The sequence below is a fragment of the Mastigoproctus giganteus genome, chromosome 7, assembly GCF_048544385.1.
Source record: "Mastigoproctus giganteus isolate SK-2022 chromosome 7, ASM4854438v1, whole genome shotgun sequence".
Taxonomy (NCBI): domain Eukaryota; kingdom Metazoa; phylum Arthropoda; class Arachnida; order Uropygi; family Thelyphonidae; genus Mastigoproctus; species Mastigoproctus giganteus.
Genome location: NC_143581.1, coordinates 193,669,948 through 193,692,948, shown reverse-complemented (window position 1 = coordinate 193,692,948; position 23,001 = coordinate 193,669,948). Strand labels below are relative to the sequence as shown.

General features: G+C 38.7%; 1 protein-coding gene across 1 annotated transcript in view; it reads right to left on the bottom strand.

The window, feature by feature from the left end:
* Positions 1-22,157, bottom strand: part of LOC150083508 (UPAR/Ly6 domain-containing protein crok-like) — a 117,985-nt gene extending 95,828 nt beyond the window's left edge. Inside the window, exon 1 of the mRNA XM_090377324.1 lies at positions 21,846-22,157. Coding sequence (XP_090233450.1) covers positions 21,846-21,915 — 70 coding nt within the window. The 5' untranslated portion in view covers positions 21,916-22,157. The remainder of the gene's footprint in view (positions 1-21,845) is intronic.
* Positions 22,158-23,001: the final 844 nt, after the last annotated feature.

The window sequence follows — 23,001 nt, the reverse complement described above, 5'->3', positions numbered from 1 at the left end:
CCCCAGGGCCAAAAGGAGCTAACATGGATACCAGTAGTTATCCACCTTTAGAGCCATCAAGCTCAAGGTCAGAAATTCCTGACAACGACTGTGACATCAACCAGTCCAAAAGGCTTAGAAGGGAACCTCAATGCCATGATGAATTACCAAATTTCTTGGTGATTCATTCTTTATCCTCCCAACCTGCAGGCAAATTATCACCATTCTTGATTCAAAAATATTTGGAATCAATTACTGGATCACCAAAAATGGTGAAAAGACTACAATTCGGAGATCTCCTCATTGAAACTGCCACCGCAAAACATTCTGAGCGGCTCTTGAACACAACATCATTTTGTGGGCTCACAGTATCAATTACTCTACACAGAACCTTAAATTCATCAAAGGGTATAATCAGTGAGTGGGACCTAATTACAGTCTCTGAAGAAGAGCTACTTCAAGAACTAAGTAGTCAAAAAGTTACAAATGTGAAACGGATTATGACTAAAGAAGATGGAAATCTCACTCCAACGAGATCCATCATTTTAACATTCAGTACGCCAGACTTACCATCCTCAATTAAAGCTGGCTATTTGAATTGTCGTATTAGACCATATATCCCGAATCCCGTTCGCTGCTTCAAATGCCAGAAATACGGGCATTCGCAGCAGGCATGTAGAGGTGAATCCATATGTCCCATCTGCGGCTGTAAAGATCGCACTCAAGCGGATTGCTCTGTCAAAACCCCTGTTTGCCCAAACTGCAAAGAAAGCTACCCAGCTTTTTTCAAAACATGTGAGCTATGGATTACAGGAAAGAAAATTCAAAAGTACAAAATGGAAAATAAAGTCACCTTTCCTGAGGTACGTAGACAAGTTATGTCGACCATGCCTAGTAGTCGTTCCTATGCAGCTCGCACTCGGAACTTCGTTTCTACTGCAGCTCAAACAGATGTATCAGTTCCATCTAACACCCCTCTAGCGAACTGGCTCAAATCTACGCTTTCAACCTCAAAGAAAGATAATCCTCCAAAAAGAACTAGCGAAGCCACAAATACTCCAATCAGCATTCCTACTCATACCCCATCAGTCCCAGTTGGAAAAGAACAATTAAAATCTGAATCAGTCTCTAAAAAAACGGAATCTCCCTCCAAAAGTATGGATGTAGATGAGCTGCTAGACAATGAGGAACCTATTCTAGAACTTCATGCAGATGACACCATGGATACTGGACGCCACACATTCTCAAAAAAGGACGGGAAAAAATGTCCCACGTACAGAAAACAGTCAGATGAATCACCCTCAGGTAAACCTAAATAATGAATAAGGTCATACAATGGAATTGCAGAGGACTAAGCACTTATTCTGATGACTTAAGAGATTTAATAGCTCAATTTAATCCCATAGGTGTATGCTTACAGGAAACATTCTTGTCACCCCAAGTTTTGCCAAAATTTTAAAGTTATACCATTTACAGAGGAGATAGGAACTCGGTATCACCTGCACGTGGAGGAGTTGCTATTCTTGTTAACGCTAACATATCATCCAGGCCGATCCAATTGAGAACTACCCTAGAAGCTGTGGCAGCTCGCCTTGCAGTTGGTACGTCATTTACCATTGTTTCCATTTATATTCCGCCATCTGCACGACTTCTGCTTTCAGAACTTGACAACCTCATTGCACAACTCCCAACTCCAATTTGTTTTTTTGGTGACTTTAATGGACACCATCCATTGTGGGGATCGGCCACAATGGATATAAGAGGCAAATTGATGGAGGAATTCATGCATAATAATGATCTTAATTTATTAAATTCTGGATCTCCTACCTACATCCACTTAGCAACCGGATCTGCTTCCGCAATAGACTTGTCAATTTGTTCACCATCCATATTTCCAATCATGACATGGTCGGTATTAACCGATCCCTTCAACAGTGATCACTTTCCAATTATTTGCTCGCTACAAACAGGGGTAACTTCAAATAATGACCAACGATCCACTTGGCAGTTTAAAAAGGCAAAATGGGGTGGCTATTCTGCCCAGATACGCTTAGACAGATTTTATGTTCAAAGACAACATATTGATGATGTAAACACTTACATAACCAATCAGATTCTGACTGCAGCTAAGGACTCCATTCCAGAATCCACACCATATCGAAAACACGGAAATCACTGGTGGAATACAGATTGTTTAATTGCCAAACAGGAAAAAAACCGCACCTGGAATAATTTCCGCAAGTATCCCACCACTAGTAACCTAATTGCTTTTAAAAGACTAAAAGCAAAAGCTAGACAAGTTAGGCGGAAAGCGAAACGGGATTCATGGATTGCTTTTGCCTCCACCATTACCAAAGACACGGACACACAAGTCATCTGGAAAAGAATACAGGCACTAAATGGCAAATTTGCTCGGCTGCCCTCTCCGATACTTCAGTGGAAAGGGAAAGGCATTTCTACTCCCGAAGAAGTTGCAAATGCATTAGCAGAATCATTTGCAAAAATCTCAGCTTCTGCCACCTATGCCTCCTCCTTCCAGAACATCAAAGCAGGTGCAGAACGGTATAAAATTAACTTTTCCACGCGCCGCTCATTCCCGTACAACAAACCGTTTACGTTAATAGAACTTCAAGAATCATTAAACAGATCTTCCAATAGTGCTGCAGGTCTAGATGGAGTTCATTACATTATATTAAAGCATTTACTTGGAGAAGACTTGAGAACCCTATTATTTTTTTACAATCGGATCGTCTCTGAAAATGGCTATCCAACTTCATGGCGCCATTCGTTCATTATCGCCTTACCAAAACCAGGAAAAAATCCTTCCTGTGTTGAAAACTACAGGCCAATATCTCTTACGAGATGGGAAAAAGTTTCGAAAGAATGGTTCATACTAGGCTCACTTACATCCTGGAGTCAGAGAATCTCCTTCCAGATCACCAGTATGGCTTTCGAAAAAATATATCAACCCTAGATGTGCTCATTAAAGCCGAGTCTCATATCCGAAATGCCTTTGTCATGAAACAACACCTAGTCATGGTCAATTTAGATCTTGAAAAGGCATTTGATACTACATGGCGGCATGGTATTATTATGGACCTTTACCATCTGGGGCTTATGGGTAATTTGCCAGAAATAATTCAGAATTTCCGGCAATTGCGCTCTTTTCAAGTCCGATACAAAACAAACGTCCTCTCTACATCTCACATTCAGGAAGAGAGTCCCGCAGGAATCAATACTCAGTCCAACACTGTTTTCAATCCGAGTTAGCAGCATGACACGAGATATCCCAAAAACTGTTCAAACTTATATGTATGCAGATGATCTTACCATTTCCTGTCAATCTCAAAGTATGAATACCATTGAACGGCAGCTACAACTTGCCATAACCAAAATAGAATCCTGGACTTCACGGAACGGTTACAGACTGTCAGAAAAGAATTGCACTGTCACTCACTTTTGCAAGAAGCGACTAGATTATGGTTGTCCAGTGTATGACTCTGCCAGGAGCACTACTTTAAAACGGCTAAATATGATTCATCACAGAGCTCTGAGGACTGCGCTGGGAACTTTCAGGACTTCTCCGATCCAAAGTCTATATATTGAAGCGCATGATCCCCCATTACACCTGCGTATAAACTACTGCTTCACTACGCTGCTAAGATCCAAAGTCTACCATCGCACCCAAGTTGGGAGTATCTCTATAATACTCGTTGGGATGCTTTCTATGAGAGCAGGCCAAATGAAAATAGACCCGACTCTCTCAGGATCAAAGAGCTTGTTCAGACTTGGAATATCAATTTAAATGAAATTTTCCAAGACACAACTACACCTGTTGCTCCTTGGACATATGTGTCTGTCTCTCAAGATACACACTTCCTCCAGTGGGGGAAAAATATACCTTCCTGCAATATCAGACATTCAGCTCACGCTATGAACAACCATGCCTGTGAAATTTATACGGATGGTTCAAAAACTGAGAGTACGGTAGGTGCTGCGGCGGTTTTCCCTTTATGTACAATTTCAGCCACACTACCGCTTGCCTGCAGCGTCTTCACAGCTGAATTATATGCCATTAAGTTAGCTCTTAGTAAGATAATTGAGCTTTCCATCTCACCTGCCATAATTTACACAGATTCTCTTAGTGCTGTCTCTGACATAAGGAAGAATTCCTCCATTTCTCACCCTACATCGAAACAGATTCATTCCCAGCTATTCGCTTGCAGTGTGTCCAATCAGTCAATCAGTTTTTGCTGGATCCCTGGCCATTAAGGCATTCCGGGAAATGAAAGTGCTGACTTTGCCGCTAAACATCCTCAACCCGCTCTCTCACAACATCCTCAGGTTCCTTTCTCTGATTTTAAGTGTGTCATACGCAAATCCTGCTACGATAAATGGTCACAGACCTGGAAAAGTAACACTAACAATAAACTTTACCAGATAAAAGAAGAACCAAAGCTGTGGCTGTCTGGCTTCCGAAGAAACAGACGAGAGGAAGTGGTACTGGCGGCAAGACTCAGAATTGGACACACTCACCATACTCATTTCTTCCTATTATTGGGTGAAAGCCCACCACAGTGCTCATCCTGTCAGACACAACTTACAGTCCGTCATTTCCTGGTTGATTGTCCCTTAAATTCAACCATTCGGTCAAACACTTTTCAGTCACTCTCTACATTGAATATATCACCTGATTTATCTCGTATCTTAGGAAATGAAGCAAATATTGAAGAACTTTTATTATATCGAAAACATATTGGTTTGTACAGAAGCATATAATTTAATCTCTCTAACAATACGCTTTTTGTCAATTAACGATGAAGAGACACAATTTGGCCTTATTAGCCCTTGTGTCGTTAAACCGAACTGCAACAACAACAACAACTAAGTACACGGTCGAAGTGAGTGGTCCTTTGGGCACCTCAGATCACAACTTGGTGATTGTCTCTTCTCCAATGGAGCATTTATATCATGGCTATTTCCAACCTCCTGTTGTTTGGCATTACAAGAATGCAAAATGGGATGACCTGCGAGATTTCTTTCCTTCTTTTCCTTTCCTTGGTCGGATTACTGTTTCAAAACTTCTGATGTCGACGCTTCCTCAGATCTTGTCATTGAAATTATTCTTGTAGGAATGGAATCCTTCCACACTCCACTTTGAAATCTCGTACTTTATCTAAACCTTGGTTTTCCAATAAATGTGATAAGGCTGATCAAGGGAAGAATGTTTCATGTCGTAATTGGCTTGTTTCCAAGTCTTCAGGTTCATTCTCTGCTTACACAAAAGCTAGCAACAATTGTAAAGCAGTTATTAATCAGTCCAAACTAGATTTTGAACAAGCTAAGAATAGAAAATTTGCTTCTTGCCCTAATGGTAGCCGAGTATTCTGGTCTCTTGCCAAAGCTATTGGCCACAACTTTTGCTCATCTGTACTCTTTCAAAACCAGATGGTTCTATTGTCACCTCAGCCAAGGATAAAACTGACCTGCTAACATCCCATTTTTCTTCCAACTAATGTATTAATGATCTTGGTAAAACACCTCCCACCTTTCCCAACACGCTCCATTCAATTTCTCCTGTGGTCTTCCGTCAAAAGGATTTCAGAAGGATTTTGACGAATCTCGATGCTAAGAAAGCTCCAGGTCCTGATTGTATTTCTGCCCTTGTTCTCAAAACCTGTGCTCCTGAGCTTACTCCTATTCTTTGCCGCCTTTTTTCACTTTCTTATTCAAAAGGTGTTTTCCCTTCTGTTTGGAAATTTGCTCATATCCAGCCAGTTCCTAAAAAAGGTGACAAATCCCTCCCATCCAATTATCGTCTCATTGCAATTACTTCTACTCTTTGTAAAGTAACAGAGAAATCAATTAACCGCCAACTCTTAAACTACCTGAAAACCTTCCGTCTGATCAACGATCACCAGTATGGATTCTGTTAGTGTCAATCCACTGGTGATATTCTGGCTTACATTACCCATTTATGGACAAATTAAATGGAAATGTTCGGTGAAATACAAGCAGTTGCTCTTGACATCTCAAAGGCTTTTGATCGTGTTTGGCATAAAAGTCTTCTAAATAAGCTTCCATCTTATGGTTTGCCAACTGTTTTTGTAATTGGTTATCCCGTTTTCTCTCTGACCGCTCACTGAAGGTGGTGGTAGATGGCTCTCTGTCTTCTGATTTCACCACTAATGCTGGTGTCCCGCAAGTTTTATTTCTTTCCCTCTTGTATAGTAATGACCTTCTTCCATTGACAGAAAATCCTATCCATAGTTTTACTGATGAGAGCACATTGCATTCCATTTTCCGGTTTGAGTTTTACTGATGAGAGCACATTGCATTCCACTTTCCGGTTTCAGAAATCTTTCCCTGCTCAATCAGCTTCAAGTTCTCGAAGATCCGCTACCAATTCCTTAAATGTCGATCTCCAGGTAATGCTACAGTGGGGCAAAGACAACTTAGTTGATTTCATTCCTTCTAACGCTGAGTTCTTCTGCTCCTGTGCTTATCTTTGGTGACACTCCGATTTCTAGGCAAGATGATATATCTCTTTTGGGGATTACTCTGACTTCTTATCTCTCTTGGCACAAGCACATTACAAATATTGCTTCCTCTGCATCTAAAAAACTTGGTTTTCTCTTTCGCTCTCGGCGTTACTTTTCTTCCAAACAGCTGTTCACTCTGTACAAATCACAAATCCGTCCTACCATGGAATACTGTTCTCACATCTGGGGTAGTGCCCACAAAACCTCTCTCCGGCTTCTAGATTCCATTCAGAAGAGGGCAGTTAGGTTAATTAATGACTCATCTGTAACAGTCTCTCCACTCTCTGTCTAATAGACGTACTGTTTCTACAGATACTTCCATGGGCACTGTTCTTCTAAATTGACTTCTATAATTCCTGCTCTCTCTTTAAAAACAGTCCGAACACGTCCCGCCACCAGCCAGCATCCATTTACTGTCCAACTTCAAACTCACAGAGTCAACTTTTCATCTTCCTCGTTTATTCATTCAACTGCCGTTTTCTGGAACTACTTTCCTTCATACGTATTTCCTGAAAATTACAGTCTACAGAAGTTGAAGTCTAATGTCAACAAATATCTTCTTTCGTCTTCTCAACCACTAATCCATGCACGTTACTAAGTACTATATGTTCTAATACCTCTCGTGATTGGGGTTTCCGTAAAAAAAGAAAAAAATCCTTCAAAAACTAATTAAGCAATCTATCTTGCGCCGTCCGGAAACCTTTCGTTTTCTTAACTATCTCCAATATGGATTCCATCGCCGTTTATCCACAAGTGATATTTAAATTTCTGTCACTCATCCATGGACAGTCTCCGCGAAAAAGTTTGAAAAAAAAAAAAAAAAGACTTTAAATGCATTTGAAAAAAAAAACAGTTTTGAAATTTAACGATGTTTTTCTAAACGCTTCCAATCAAACTCTCTTCCTATGATTTCCTTTGCGGTTTTTGTAATTGGACGGCCAGTTTCCTTCTGGCCGCTCATGCCCTGACTGTGGATAGCGTTCTATCTTCTAACTTCTCGACTAATACTGGATCATCTCACGTTTCGTTATTTTACCTTTTTTTTCTGATGTTCTTCTTCTATTAACTAAAACTCCTATCCGTAGTTTTTGGTGATGATGGTAAACGTACATGCGACTTTCCACTTTTATGAACTTTTCTATACGCAAACAGCCACAGCAATTTTAGTATCCACCAGCAGTTTCTCAAATGCTGAACACCAGGCAATTCTCCAGTAGGGAAGTGGAGAAATTAGTTAACTTCCGTCCACCTACAAATTCTGTCAAGTAAAAAAATAATCTGCTGCTATTATAGTTATTTTCAACAACTTAGGTTTCTAGGAAAAAACACATCTTTTTATTTGGTGTAACTGACTTCTGGCTTCTCTTGATTAATATTAATTTTGTGAAGGTCTCTTCCTCTTCCTCTTCCTCATGCATTCAACTGCTTCCTCAGTGGAGGAAGCAGTTAAATGCATCAAAAAAGGAATACGCTTGGTGGTGACCTCATTGAAGGTGAGGCTATTCAGCATCTGTGGTCTCTGGCCCTACATATTATTACTGTCTATAATGCTTGTCTCCGGGAGGTCGTCTTCCCAACTCGGTGGAAATATGGAAACCTAAGACCTATCCCTAATGGTCCGCTCAACACGTAAGGCGTACAGTCCCGTTGCTCTCCACTCTATCTTGGGGAAAAGTACCGGACCGGCTCTTGATTACCAGATTGAGTCTTCAACATTCAGCTAAGTTGATCATTATCCACCAGTATGGTTTTAAGAAATGCTACTCCACTACCCATGCCTTAAATAGCATCTTACAGAGTGCAATTTTCACTGATTTCTAAGTCACTCTCGATTTGGTGGTCCAGTGTTATCCGGAGGGCATGCGAAGCTGGCTGTTCGAGAGAGGTGTATCACCCACGATTCGCTTTCAGGACAGGTCTCTCCAAACCCTTTGCTCTGTCAAACATCTTGGCATTATCTTGGATAACAAGCTCACCTTAATGCCACATGTTCAGCACCTCGGAAAAAAGTGAAGAAGTGCATCATCCTTCCCCACAGAATTTAAAGAGAGATTGGGCAAAGCTCTTCACTTGATGTACGACGCTGTTTTCATTCCTGATCACTTGTGGAGCGGCGGTTTGGTTCCACCGCACAGATAAAACCCCTATAGCTAAACAACTTCTTTATATGCAGAGGACCATCCTTCAACTTTCCACGGCGTGTCAGACAATTTCCACTGTTGCACTTCAAGTCCTTACCGGGAAACTCCCCCTCGGTCTCCATTACTACTGATGGCTCTCTCATGTTGTTAAACACAATCACACCACGGAGATCTTATTGCTCAGAGAAGGACAGGTGAACAGCCAGCCCTAAAGGTGAAATTTACCAGAAATTTTTTTCCCAACGTGAGCATCATGAATAAGACCACCACTTTATGGCTGAATCCTAAATTTCAGACAACTTCTTTCCTTACAGGACACGGAGCCTTTAACAGTAAATCGCGGGATCTGGAAACTCAGGTAGATGCACTCTGTTCTTGTTGGGACGATATTTGTCCAATCTGTCTTGATCTTTGACTGAATCTCCTGCAAGCACTGGGTAGTATAATGTATTCGTGTCTAACGGCACCAGGGGTTTTCCCCATCTCCGTGAAAGCAAGCACTGGGTATCACATTTCAACCTAAACATCAGCTTAACGCATCCAAAGAAGCTTTCCAAGTTTTTACCTCCTACGCTAAAGCAATTTTAAAACGCCGCATCTCTCGGCAGCAGAGACTACATTCATCATGAATACAATTACTTTGGCCACTTTACGCCCGCTTGTGTTGCTAGAGCCCTTCCTATCTGGGTGTTCGTTGATCGCCCTGCGATCACTACGACTTTCTCTGTCTGTTATCCTTTTACTTTCCTTGGCACCTTAACCCGCCTTTCTTCAGGAGTCCCACCTACTTTAGGTTCGATCTCCGCACTCGCCAGGGGGAATGCTTTCTCTCTTATCACACTTCTCCGTCCCCTGCCTTATCTGTTTTTTTCTATCCAATTATTTATTCCTCTCTTTAGGCCGCCTTTTCTCTTGTCCTGGCCAGACCAGAGCCAGTCTCGTAAATGTTCCTGTACTGTCCTGGCCGACTCCTCATGCAGTGGACAGATACTGGGAGATGCCTTCCTTGATGATCGCGCCTCCCTGTAACTAAGTGGCCAGATGAACAACACAAACAACACACAATTCGCGGTATTCAACACAACTTCCACTCATCTGGTTTTGCAGTTTTGTGTTATCACAGTGCCACGAAGTGTAATTTTATGGGAAACAACTAGCAAAGCTTAACAAACACACTATATCCACTGTTATTAAGCCACTGTTCTCCTTTAAACCATTTATATTCAAACCCCAACCCCACAACAATACAATTCAAGAGCCACTTCGCGATCATCTTACTGTTCTCCTACCCTGCGTCTAGCGTAGTAGCTAAGACTACGGTTCTACTACACCGGGTAGAAAAGGTATGGGTTCGATTTCCGTCTGGATGGGAGGAACTTTTTATTTTTTTTTAAATTTCATTTTGTTTTTAATTATCTCTTATTACGACCTGTTTGTACAGTATTTTGCTTTCCGATATATTTACGTACCCTGGAAATGGTGCTGATTTTTCACACATATCAAAATTATGCGTGACCCGATTACGTGGTGATGTAGTCTATCTGATAACGGAAACTAATAAGGGAGCTAGTAGGATATTATACCTCTTTCAATGATCCATCCAGTAATATCATGGTTGCCACTGTGTTAAGAATATTTAAAAAGAACCACTACCTCCGTTGAATGTTTGCTTTGGAAAGCCAGTGAAATCTTGACACTGGTCAGTCTCCAGCAGATGTAATTAGATGGCTCACTGCTGATCTCATTGACCACAGATTGTGGTGAAGGGTTTCAAGAGTTAGGTATCGGTAACAGTCCCTGACTCGTGTAATCAACCGTCACAGAGATTGGCACGAATGTTCCTGTCTGTGTGCGACGACCGGTTGTTGGTTTCCTCTCACTGCACCTTACTGGACAGATAGAAAGGGCCTGTAAATAATACATACTACCACACAGGCCATGGAGTGGCCAGCATGGCTGTATGTAATAGTGAGTCCATATTTTCACTGCAGACATGGTTTGTTTCATGTGTACTTTTCTTTGAACATCACAACTACCATGGGCATCTCTATGTACCGTTCTTTACATGCTTTAAAGTTATATAGTGGCACAGATGTGTTTAGATTACTGTTCTCCTGTGTGAGAACTTAAGTTGATATAGTTGGGAACAGCGGAACAGTTTCATATTATAGGGTAATGGTCAGTTTGGTTGACCGCTTTCTGGAGGTAAAAGTCATTATTTGTGGACTTGTCGTTTGCCTATAGTGCAATGCTTGCACTGCCATTGAGAAACATACTGATACCTCTAACCGCCTGCAAAATCTCTGCTGGAGAGATTTTTTGAGATGGTTAGAATGCAGAGACGAAACTGTAAATTCTTTTCCTCCGTCAGACTGCCGAAAAGTCCCACATAATCTTTAACAACTATACCGAACCAGCTGACGGGTACACTGACTTCTTGGTCCCCTCACCAGTGGTTTTGCCAATGTTAGAAGTTCGTGTGGACCATTTCTAGCTAAGATTCTTGATAGCTTCATCAACTGTGAGTGCTGTATTGATGTCAGAATAGGGGCCCATGCCCCATATTGACCAGAAATTGCTATTTCATCTAGTTCGTCCTCCATAATTTATTCATATGCATTCATTGTTATTTTTCCATTCCTTGGCATTAATGAAATTAATTGATATTTTTCTGTTTACCAATATATAACTCATTACTGATCTTCTTTCGAAATTACAGTTGAATATATGATCAGTTTTTGACTTCATTTACAATACATAGCTCAAACGAAAGTAGGTGTCTTTGAAAACAGATAGGTTTGCACGTAATACACTAGTAGGTCTGCACTAGAGATATGGAAAAAATGTGTTGTTTAATGTCTGCAACTCCTCACGTGGAGTATATCATTTGTATACGAATTGTAATCAGAAACTTTGGGGACCATCTTCTTGATATTGCGCTGTTATAGCGAGTTAAAGAAAATAATAAAATTATTATATTAGGGTTAACCGTAATTCATTGTACAGACCGGTATTTTGTGTCTGTAAATTGCGTGTGTTCTCTGGTCCAGTTTCTTGGGGGAAAAAAACCTTACTATCTGCGCCTGAGACCGACTAACTCAGCCACGGAGTGAAAAAAAGCCAATTAAAGTTCGTCGCGTCATCGACGGGATTTGAACTCGGGCCTTTTCCACCGGTGTGGGAAGGACGGTGACAATACCACTGTGCTACATGCGCAGACTGTTATAACCAGTTGCGATCTGTCTAAGTATGTTCAGAGACTCGTCTGGACGTATCAACGCATTAATCACCCGTTTAACTGCAGTCAGTCTGAATTAGCATGTGTTGAATAGAAGGTGTTTATTATGTGTTTCATCGCGTTTTAAAATGATCGATTTTACTGAGCAGCCAATTTTATTCAAATTTTGTTTAAAATTAGGAAAAAGTGCAGCTGAAATCCATGAAACTTTACGAATAGCTTTCGGAGAAGAGTCCATGTGTCGTTCGAGGACTTTTCAGTAGTTCGCAAAGTTTAAAGAGGGCGGCTTGTCCATTGCACATGATCCTCGTTCTGGCCGCCCTTCAGTTTAAGAAACCAATTATCGAAGTGACTGATGTTTAATTATCTGCGAAGCTGCTAGTGAAACTGATATTTCTTATAGAATATATCAATCATGATTTTTACCATCTACGCAGATGATATTAAGTTCTTCATCATCACAAAATGCCCCAAGTCTCTCCAGTCTATTACCGTGAGCTCCAACCGACAGCTTCATGAACTGGAAAACTACCTTCATGCGATTGGACTATCCATTAATAAAGAGAAAACTGCACAACTCTCTATCACCAAGAAGAAAAATACCAACGATGTGAACATCATTATAGCGAACTCTCCAGTTAAAAAAGTCACCCAACATAAAGATTTGGGTATCATCTGGGACAAAGACCTCAACTTCTTGCCTCACTTTAATGCCACTCGAACGAAAACCTATTCGGCTTTATGGGCAGTAAAACAAGAGATCTCCAACTTCCATAACCCGGACCTTATCATCAAATACATTCTTCGTTGCATTTTCCCAATTCCATTATATGCCTCGACTATATGGTCCTCAGCACCCTCATCATACCAAGCCAGGTTCCTCTCCTTGGAATTCTGGATCTTGAAATGGCTAAATAGGGTTGCCGGGCTAACACCTACAATCTCAAAATCTGTTCTGGTTACCAATCTTAATACGCTTCCTTGGAGGTATCTCATCATCTCTAGGAACCTTCTTACCCTCTCTCAGCTTCTATCCCGAAAACTGAAGTCACCCGATATTTGGGATATCATCGCCAGACCGTCCGACAGGAGAAGATGCCAGTCCAACACCTCCCCATACAGATCAAAGCTGCGTAGCATGTCCTCCCTGGACAACATGTTTCCACACAACTCCTTCCAGATATTTAATAGATTAGCCATAGACGTTGAGAAACTTTGCAAGGACAGAACCTACAGATCTTCCATTCTTGCAGACATGTATGCCTTAGTCATGCTCTAGGTGGACTCTCTGTGATGCCGCACTATCCACGCTCCGATGTATCCTTATGCACTTTTATTTGTTGTAACTTTATGTTTTTGTATTTGTTGTAACTTTATGTTTTTGTATCTTCACCAGTGGCTGTTTAAGGCCGTATATTGTACCTGGCTCTGTATACAATGTATTTGTCTGTATTTTATGTTTTATCTCTGTATGTAATTCATGTCCTCTAGCTGCATAGCTGTAAAGGGACATTTCTTCGGAAAATAAATTGATATTAATAATAATAATAATAATAATAATAATAATAATGATCACAGAAAGCAACGATTCTTGTATGTCAGGACCTTCTTCATTGCGCTGCTGTTGACCCACACTTTTTCACTTCAATCATTACTGTTGAAGAATCGTGAGTGTATGGAAATAACTCAGAAACGAAGGCCCAGTGCTTTCAGTAGAAAACACCGTCTTCTCCGAGACTCAAAAAAGCAAGACAATGCCGATCAAATGAGATGATCATGCTTATCGTAATTTTTGACTCAGAGGGCATTGTGCTTTATGTATTTGTTCCGCATGGTTAAACAGTGAACTAGGAATGCTAGAAAACAGTTTTACTGTGATAGTGTGATGATCTTTGAAGAAAATAGCCGGAAAACTAACACGTAGAATTTTAGACGCATCAGCAACTTAGGGCCTATTGTGTTATATATGATATGTCTGTAAATTGCTCGTTTGTTGTCGATTTGCTGTTTTCTGGACGAAAAACCTGAGAAAACCCTCGTGTGAGACAGACTAACTCAGCCACATTGTGAAAAAAAGGCCCATAAAAATTCCTCGGGTTATTGATGGGATTCGCACTCAGGTCTTCCCACCCGGTGTAGGGTTGTTGTTATTTGGTTTTTAGGAGCATTAGCAACTAAGGCCATATTGCTCCGGAGATATGCGGTGGTCATTCCCTGACCTTTCGGCATCCTCCGTATTTGGTGGTCACGGGGCTCGAACCCCGGTCTAATCAAGAAGCGTGTGCTACGCACTGCTGCTCCTGCCCACCTGGCTACGGAGGCACCCCGGTCTAGGGAGGATAGTGATTATACCAACTACGCTACCCACCACGAAGGCAGCCATTAAAGTAAGCTTCAGAGAACCGGCATTTTCAACATAATAACGCTCCTGCAAACTCGGGGATTTCCGCTTAAGGATTTCTTGTAGAGCACTTCACCACTGTAATTCCCCCATATCCATGAATTTAGCTCCCTGAGATTTTTTTTTTTGTTTCCCAAGTTTTAAGCGCCCATGCAAGTCCACGGATTTCCAACGACTGAGAACTGTTAACAATTCCAAAATAAGCCTATTAGGAATGCTTCCAGAGGTTTCAGAAGTACGTATTTGAATCGGGGTATACAGTGTCAAGGAGACTATTTCGAGGAGGATCCATCCGAATATCCAGTAAGCTTCGTCATATTCCAAATATTAGTTCGCCGTCCGAACTTTATGACTTATTTTTGCATATTGTATGTGCTCCTTTCAGAACAAAACTTTTAAGATCGTTAGATACATTATTTCTAACGATCAGTTAATTTCAGAAGAAATGCCCCTTTACGGCTATCCAACTAGAGGGGAAGCAGATTACATCAAAAAAAGTACAAAACAATTCAATTAAACGGTATTGAAATACTGTATATACCGTTACAATACGTGGTTGACAATACTACATGCTTACTGTGAGAATTAAATCGTACACGTGTTTTATCAGTAACGTTTTGAGTGAGGTTGCAACAGTTTAATCTATATACATGTTCCCTCTATACATGTATATTCTAGAACTTTTATATTCAAAACGTATCAATCATATAAACATGTGTGTTATAACTATAGAACTAGTTGCCCTTTGACATTTGCATGTGGTCCTTTGACGATCAGATTTTTGAGGATAAAAATAGTTCAAGGCAGTTTAAAGAGATCGATACGCAGGCACTGATCATTCCGCAAAACGATATGAATCACGACTATAATTTTGTTTTCATAATTCAATAACGAAGAGCTTAATCTAGACATTGTAAATTCTTATTTTTGTACATTAAAATTTTTTTCCATGTAAGAAACGTAGACTTTTGGAGATCTCAGTGTAAACAATGTTCACTTTGTTTCTCAGAGTTAGAAGGAGGTGAATTTACAACTCTGCGTTCTTCCTTTGGATAAGAACATGTAGTCCTTCGTATTTTCCATTAAAATTTTTGGATACAATTGCTCTATCTTTTTCTGTTGTATCCATAAAGTAATTTTTCATTGTGCAGAAAATCTTGCTTGCACTAATTTTGTTTGATAGTTTCATCAAGAAAAGTTAGTAAAAGGGTCAAAAAAAAGTGGTGTAATTATAGATGCCAGTTGAGACTATAATGATCATGGAATATCTGTAGAAAAGATGTAGTAGAAATTGAATCTTACAGAACTACGATTAGTCTACGATTAGTCTAGTCTTCCCATATCTGGAATAAAATTATTATTATTCCCATATTATTATTCCCAAGTATTATTATTTATTCCCATATCTGGAATAAAAGTATTATTCCAGATATGGGAAGAGCATTCTGTTTTAAGACATATAAGGATTTTTCTAGGCTAATAGTTCTTCAAAAGAAGAGGACATAAACAGTGGAATTGGATTCTTTCCAAATGAATTTTACATTTTCTGGGAGATATATGGAAGCTCTGAGGGTTGGTCTAAAGTTCTGAGAACGGCTTATGAAAGACTTTAGGTACAAAAAAATTCTTTTTTTTTTAATTTTTTGACGTATTCACTGCGAAGTTCAGTACGCTTATTGAATTTAATCTCCAAAGAGTTCAATCCTTCAATTTCAAAAATTCTTCGGGTTGGGCGTCAAAGGCAGGCTTCCACAACTGCTTTTAGCCCTTCATCATCTTTAAAATGAGTTCCATGAAGATAAGATTTGATGTTTCTGAACAATAGTCACTTGGGACCAGATCGCACTGTTTGTGGGGTGATTTAATTGTTCAAATTCCTATAATGAATTTTAGCATGCGCAAGCCCTTGCTTTGTGTACGGGGTCAAATGAGTTCCACGAACTCATTTGCAAAACCCGATGACCCAACTTCTTTGTCTTTTTTTTCCAGAATTGCAGCTTTTAACTTTGGCATAAGGCTGGCATTATGTTCCTCTATTAAGTGTTAAGTGTAATTAACAACAATCATTTTGTGTTCTGGAGAATTGAGGCCAGTACCTTTCCAGCTCACTGTTGGATTCGAAACTTTTTCGGGGCTGGAGAACCCTTGTACTTCAATTCACTACATGCTTTCTGATTTGGATTCAGGATCGTAAAATTATAGCCAATTTTCATTGCCAGCCATCAAACGGGATGAAAATCTATCTGTATTAACGAGAATTAATTTGAAATTTGATGACCCCTCTATTTGTCATGAATGAAAGGTTTCTGGGAACCCATCTTGCACAAACTTTGGACATTCCCAGATGATCATGTATTATTGTTAAAATGCTTCCATGGGGAATAAGTACATTTTCAAGTATAAACTCATTAATTCTTCTGTTTAATAAAATTTTTTCTTCAACGATGGCATGGCAATCGTTTCTGAATTGAATGCCTATGAGGACCAACCAGACTTTGGGTCATTCTCAAGGGACTCTCGTCCTCTTTTGAACTCTGCTGACACTTGCAACAGTGGCATAATTAGGTGATACTTTTCCAAATACTCTGGTCATTCTTTCATTGATTTCTTCAGCATTTCTGCCCTCTTTGTTCAAAAATTTGATTACTGAACGATGCTCGATTTGCTAGATATTCATTCTTCTTCCACCTACCAACTTAAAAATTAAAAATTTAGAAACTTCAAAAGACATTGACATATAATTTTTTTCACGTTATTTTATAAGACATTAAGTATCAAAATAACTTAATCTATAATTTACTAATACATTTTATATAACCTATTCTCAGAACTTTTTGATCACCACTCGCATTTCGGGAAGGAAAATTGCGCACTTACAAAAACTCGAATATTTTTCCCCATGTACGCTTACCAGAAATTGTGAAATGTAATTAGAGAAGTTCGATTTTGTCTAGAAACTGACTATCGATGTTAAATGAAATATATCCGTGAGTGCTGTTACATATTATGTCTTTTCTCTTGTGGATATGCCAACTGTTCTTAGCATTTGTGCCAATAAAAATATTTTCCCCCTCTAAGAATTTACATATTTAGATTCTGATCCTCTTTCCATGGGATCTATGTTATTTCCCCCACATGTATAAAATTCCTCTTGACGAGCAAATTGTGCATTAGAAAAAAATTGACGATTTCCAAGTAACTACTCTCCTTCAAATTGATATATAGAAATATGAATTTTAATTCAGAGATGGTAAGAGAAGTGTTATTGGTTTAATTATGAGCGACACTACAAAAATTTTCCATTTGAATATGAATGAAGAGTAATTGTACAAAAGACTATTCTTTTACCAGAATTGTACAAAAGACTATTCTTTTACCAGAATTGTACAAAAGAATGTTCTTTTACCAGAATTATCAAACGTAAAATTTTACTTTTGATAATTCTGGTAAAAGTTAAGTTTAATAATCTTCTAAGAATTCATATATAACACGTTATTTGCGCATCAGCATCACTTTAACAGTAGTGATCATGTAGGTGTGTATTTAGTTCTCGAAAAAAAAATAAATAAAAAAAAAACACAATATAAGCCTTCTAATGAGCCCTCGCGGGTAGCAGTGGTAATAGCACCGACCTCATACACTGCATGGAAAAAGCTTCAGTTCGAAGCAATGACGCAAGGAATTTTTTAGGCTTTCTCACAACGTGGTTGATTTAGTCGGTCTCAGTCGCTGGTTGCATGGTTTTTAATCCCGGAAACTCGGGCTTTTCATCCAACAAACAGAAAACTGACCGAAGTATACAGACACAATATATTGACGCCTCGTAGCTGTAGTTGCTTTGGCGCATAAGACACACCTAAAAATAAATTTTTCTGTTTATACTCCGGGACGACTTAATCTAACATAAACTTGTAGTTAAATTCCTGGAGGTCGGAATTTTGGAGTTTATTTTAGCTTTGGTCGTAATGGTCTGTTCGCTTCTTATGCCAGTTTCTTGTATTATTTATTATGGAAGTGCACATGTGTTTGCCCATGGGCCGATTCATATTGTATTGCCCAAAAAACCCGAAATATACACGGAGAAAACCGATCTCTCTCTCTCTCTCTCTCTCTCTCTCTCTCTCTCTCTCTCTCTCTCTCTATTTTTGAATTCGGCGGCTAACCGCGGCTCCATCCTCCAGTCTCTTACAGGATTCGAACCCAGACCGCTTCAAACGAGTAACATTTGGTCAATCCACTGAGGATGACCCCACTAACGAACTCCGGCGCTGTGGTGAAGAAGAATTCTGCTATTTCATTTTCCTAAACTATTTTCTTTAATGGTTTCATGGAAAAATCTTAAAGTATTGGTAGTTGCTTCCCAGTTCTTAGAAACATCATTCAGGGAACTTATGATTTTTGTTTGATTGTGGAACTATGAATCGTTATGCTTTTGCTGTATTATTTCTTAATCTTTCTTTGGGAAAACTACCGTTTCTTTTTTGGACGTTGTCTTTGAAAGAATTAACTGAGAGAGAGAGTTTGCTTCACACTTACATAAATTTTCCTGAGAAATTCCATTTGTGGCTTGCTTTTGACTACTGTATTAATATTCTGGGACATAACTTACTCGTACTTGTCTTTTCATGTAGAATGACCTTGACTGTGTAATCAGCTGGTCAAGAATTTTTGCGTTCATATGTCTTTCGGGGTCAAGGGTCGTCTTCGGTTAATCCTACTCCGCATACGAATTTTTGCTTAGTCTGCAAATTTACTTGGAAATATGAAAAATAAAACGAACTGTTCGCAATTCATCTTCCAATGAATTGTCTTTGAGTATTCCCATTTGCATTAAAAATTCAGTCACTGATGGATGTCCCGATTTCGTTAAATCCATCTTGCACACATCATTCACCTGAACCAGTTATTAGAATGAGAATTTTAGAAGTAAGCTACAGATTGGCAAGTCGACCCGATGTATTTACCTTGCACAAGGTACAGGTACAGAACTGAGTATTTCAACTAAGAAATTTGGCTATTTTATGTACTCTAGTTTTGAATAATTGGTTTACTGCCTAGTTACACGTTGATATTTTAAAATAGCGAAACGAGTGCCTTATGAGGACAGGGTAAATAATAACCCAATGCCTTCCTCTCGATCATCTGATTGAGATAGAGTCCATCAATTCTTTCCAAGATTACGTAACAAATACTAGCTATGGTTCGTATTTCTGAATGTATGATCTCTCCTTTCATTGTCCTACAGCTAAAATTTCGGTCGGTGATTTGGAGAAGGGCTCAGGAAAAAAAAAAATTCATTAAAACAAATTTGATTGTTGTATAGTAGTATCATGGATACAGTAGTTGTACAGTATCTGGTGATAGAGTGGCCGATACTGAACTTGAAATGTTTACATAAACGAATTCTTTTGGAAAGAATTAATTTTAGGCCGCCACTGGCCTATCACAGGACGCTTTAACAAATTCACGTATAAATAAATACAACTAATTGCTGAGTGCCCATAATTTATTTTAATCTCTTATATCTGAAAGAGAATTCTGCCCTTACTTACACTACTGGAGCATCAGGGAACCATCCACTAGTTCCATTTTCAAGGGAATCGATTTGTAAAGGAAGTGTGTGACCAAATAATTAATATTCCGGTCTAGAAAACATTCTCCGGATACCTACCCTTGAATAATTAATTCGGTGTAATAAAGAAGCCTGTGATTGGGCATCTTACTCACTTCACTTAGAGAAAATCGAACTTCAAAGACCTCATAACGACTGCTATCAATATTAACTCAAAGAAAATCCGGTAAGTGCCTTTTATTTTTATATCCATTAATATTTTCAGTCTTCTAGCATGCAGCTATTAGCTGTCGGCTTGTTTTCAGTAGGGACCGAAAAGCAATAACTAAATGCATAGTTAATGGCCTTGTACAGCATGGTCACTCTCAGGGCAATTTCCTGTCTACTAACAATTAGGTATGATGCTTCACAAAGCGATGTGTGGGCGTTTCTGCTGTGACATTTAGGGCAATAGTGCTCGCTGTTAAATATGAATAAAAGAGAGGTATCTACGAAGTTTAGAACTGAAACTCATAGAGAATTCCAGAATTCCAAAAGCATATTGTATCCAATCATCACATCAATTACAAGAAGCCAAAATATTTAACATAAATTATCCAAAATTTTCGATAGTTAGAATCCCTTCTGACCTTCATTGGTGGAGAACATTGCGGCTGTTCAAATAAGAATAGTCGCAATGTCGTCTGAGTATCATATGGTTGACCTTGCTTTGACCTTCCGTTTCTGCCATCTACGACCGATACTAATGTAATAATTTTTTTTCCCTCTACAGTTTTCGTGTTATTTATGAAATTTTTAATTTACTGGTTAACTCCACACAGAACTATTAAAATATAAATGGAATTTGTCTTCCTCTAAGAGACAATTAGAAAAAAAATTAATTATTTAAAAATTTTTAAACTTTTATATACACTTGCTCTTAGTTATTAAAAATAATATTCATCGAGTATTATAGTTTGAAAACAGAAAATGAAATTTGCGTTAGATCGTCTGCATCAGAATATTTACATGCGGACGATCAATTGCTTAAATGGCTCCTCAGCACTTACAGTAGTTTGGAAGATACAAAAAAATGGCTTGGAATTGCAAATTTCTAGACGTATACTTTAATATTGCAGTTATTTTTCTATTCTGATTAAGAAAAAACACTTTTAGTATAAAATCGTTTTGTTGTTTAATATTATTTTCTCATTGTTACAAAATGCAACCGAAATTACTAGTAAGGAAACAAGATATGCAGCCATAAGCTCCTGGCCATCTTACTTTACAAATTGTGCTTTTTATAATTGAATCAGCTGATTAGGCAATCACTAAGCTAATTAGATAATGGATATTTGATCTATGTTATTGAGCGAAAACCACAGTAATGTATCAATTAGTGCCGAAGAATCACCTCTTTTTTTCTTTTTAAATCTGTAATTCTAAAGATTTGAGATCTATTAACTTAAAAATAATTGAAATTTAACATACTGTATATCATTTATGTAGAAAATAATCTTTTGGATGATTATTGAATCGAATAAAATTTAAACTGTTCAATGTACTCTAGTATTCTTAATACATAAAGAATGCTTGAGACATCCATCGATTATAAATAATAATATTAGTATAAATGAGAATTTTGGTAACAATTTTATATAAGTAACTTTATGAAAGTATTAGTAAATTTGCCCTGCTGTCGAGAGTAAATGGAAATATTTTTTTTTCTGTAGGCAAGTGTGAATGAGTTGTCTGCTTAACATACTACTACTGTGGCTGAACCAATCCAATATTTCACTCACGTAATAAATAATAAATCATAACATTTATTTTTCTGTGGCTTTGGATAATTTTTTAACCATAGACAACGCATCTAATCAGATGTTCGTATTTGTTTCAATGCACCAAACTGTTATGTAAGAAGCTCGAAAGGAAACAATGGAAATAGCTTTTAACTAAATAATTGAACAAACTTTGGCATATTAATACTTACATCCTGTTATCATGGAAGAAAGCGCAACTGTAACCCCAAAGAGGAGGATCAAATCGTACTTGGCAGCCATGTTAGTTACCGGTCTATGAAGTCAGCCAGTCTGATGGTCCCACAAGAAACAGAATCACAACACCTGTCCCTTAATACGATCACTTGACCGATGCAACAGTGTGCCCACTTGGGTTCTTGGAGTTTTAAGCTTTTCTTTTTCTTTTGATCCTTGTGGCTAGAGTGTTGTTCCCCAGTCTCAGCGCACCACCTCACACAGGATGCTGCTCCAGCAGAAACCAGCCGACATGGAGCATGCTCAAATCAGCGCCGAGTGGAACTGACGCCTTGCGCTGCTGCTGCGTGCGTTTGATACATTTGGTACCCGGATGTGTATCGATCTTTTTCTACTGGGGTAAGATGGGGGAAGAATTGCGAAGCACAAGACTTAGTACTCTTGTTGGAAAATATTGTCACATTTTCGAAGTGATAAGCCTGCTATATTTAGGATCCAAGCAATTCGACATTTTCTTTCCTTGTACCTTTGATTCGCACCTGAACTTCTAGATAATTAAACTTAAAACAAATAGTGTTCTGATAAATTCAAAACGCATATTTAAAAATCACTTTCGTTTTTCTTAAACTGACCAATTTTTTAATGAGAACTGTTTCTGTTCAATGAAATTTTCAGATTTTTCCATTCATTTGGCAATTGGTTATTCTAGACCCTTATTCATATTATGCACATCTATGAAGCGCAGTTACACCTGCTTAAAACGAAATGAGGTGCAATAATGCTTATGAAGAAAATAAGAGTTTTTTCCCGTATTGTGAGCGTCAAATAATTTGTTGGTTAAATCATACCAGCTAGCTGATTTCTTATTCTATAAGCCATCCAAACTTGCTATTTCCGAATTTCCTATGCATTTTGCTATCAGTTTTCATTCTGCTACTTATTTTGTTGCTGTTCTACTGAAATGGTTCCTTTTCACTTTGGCCTGGAACTCTATCATACCTACGGTGCTTCCTGTCACCAATTTTTATGATAGCAGAAGCTTCCGTCTTTTTTCTATTCCGCTACCCCTTCTTTTGTGCGTTTTATTTTTATTCCGCTCTTGGTTTACTTTTTTTTGTTTTATTTCTCCTTTTCGTAGTACTTCTTTCTGCA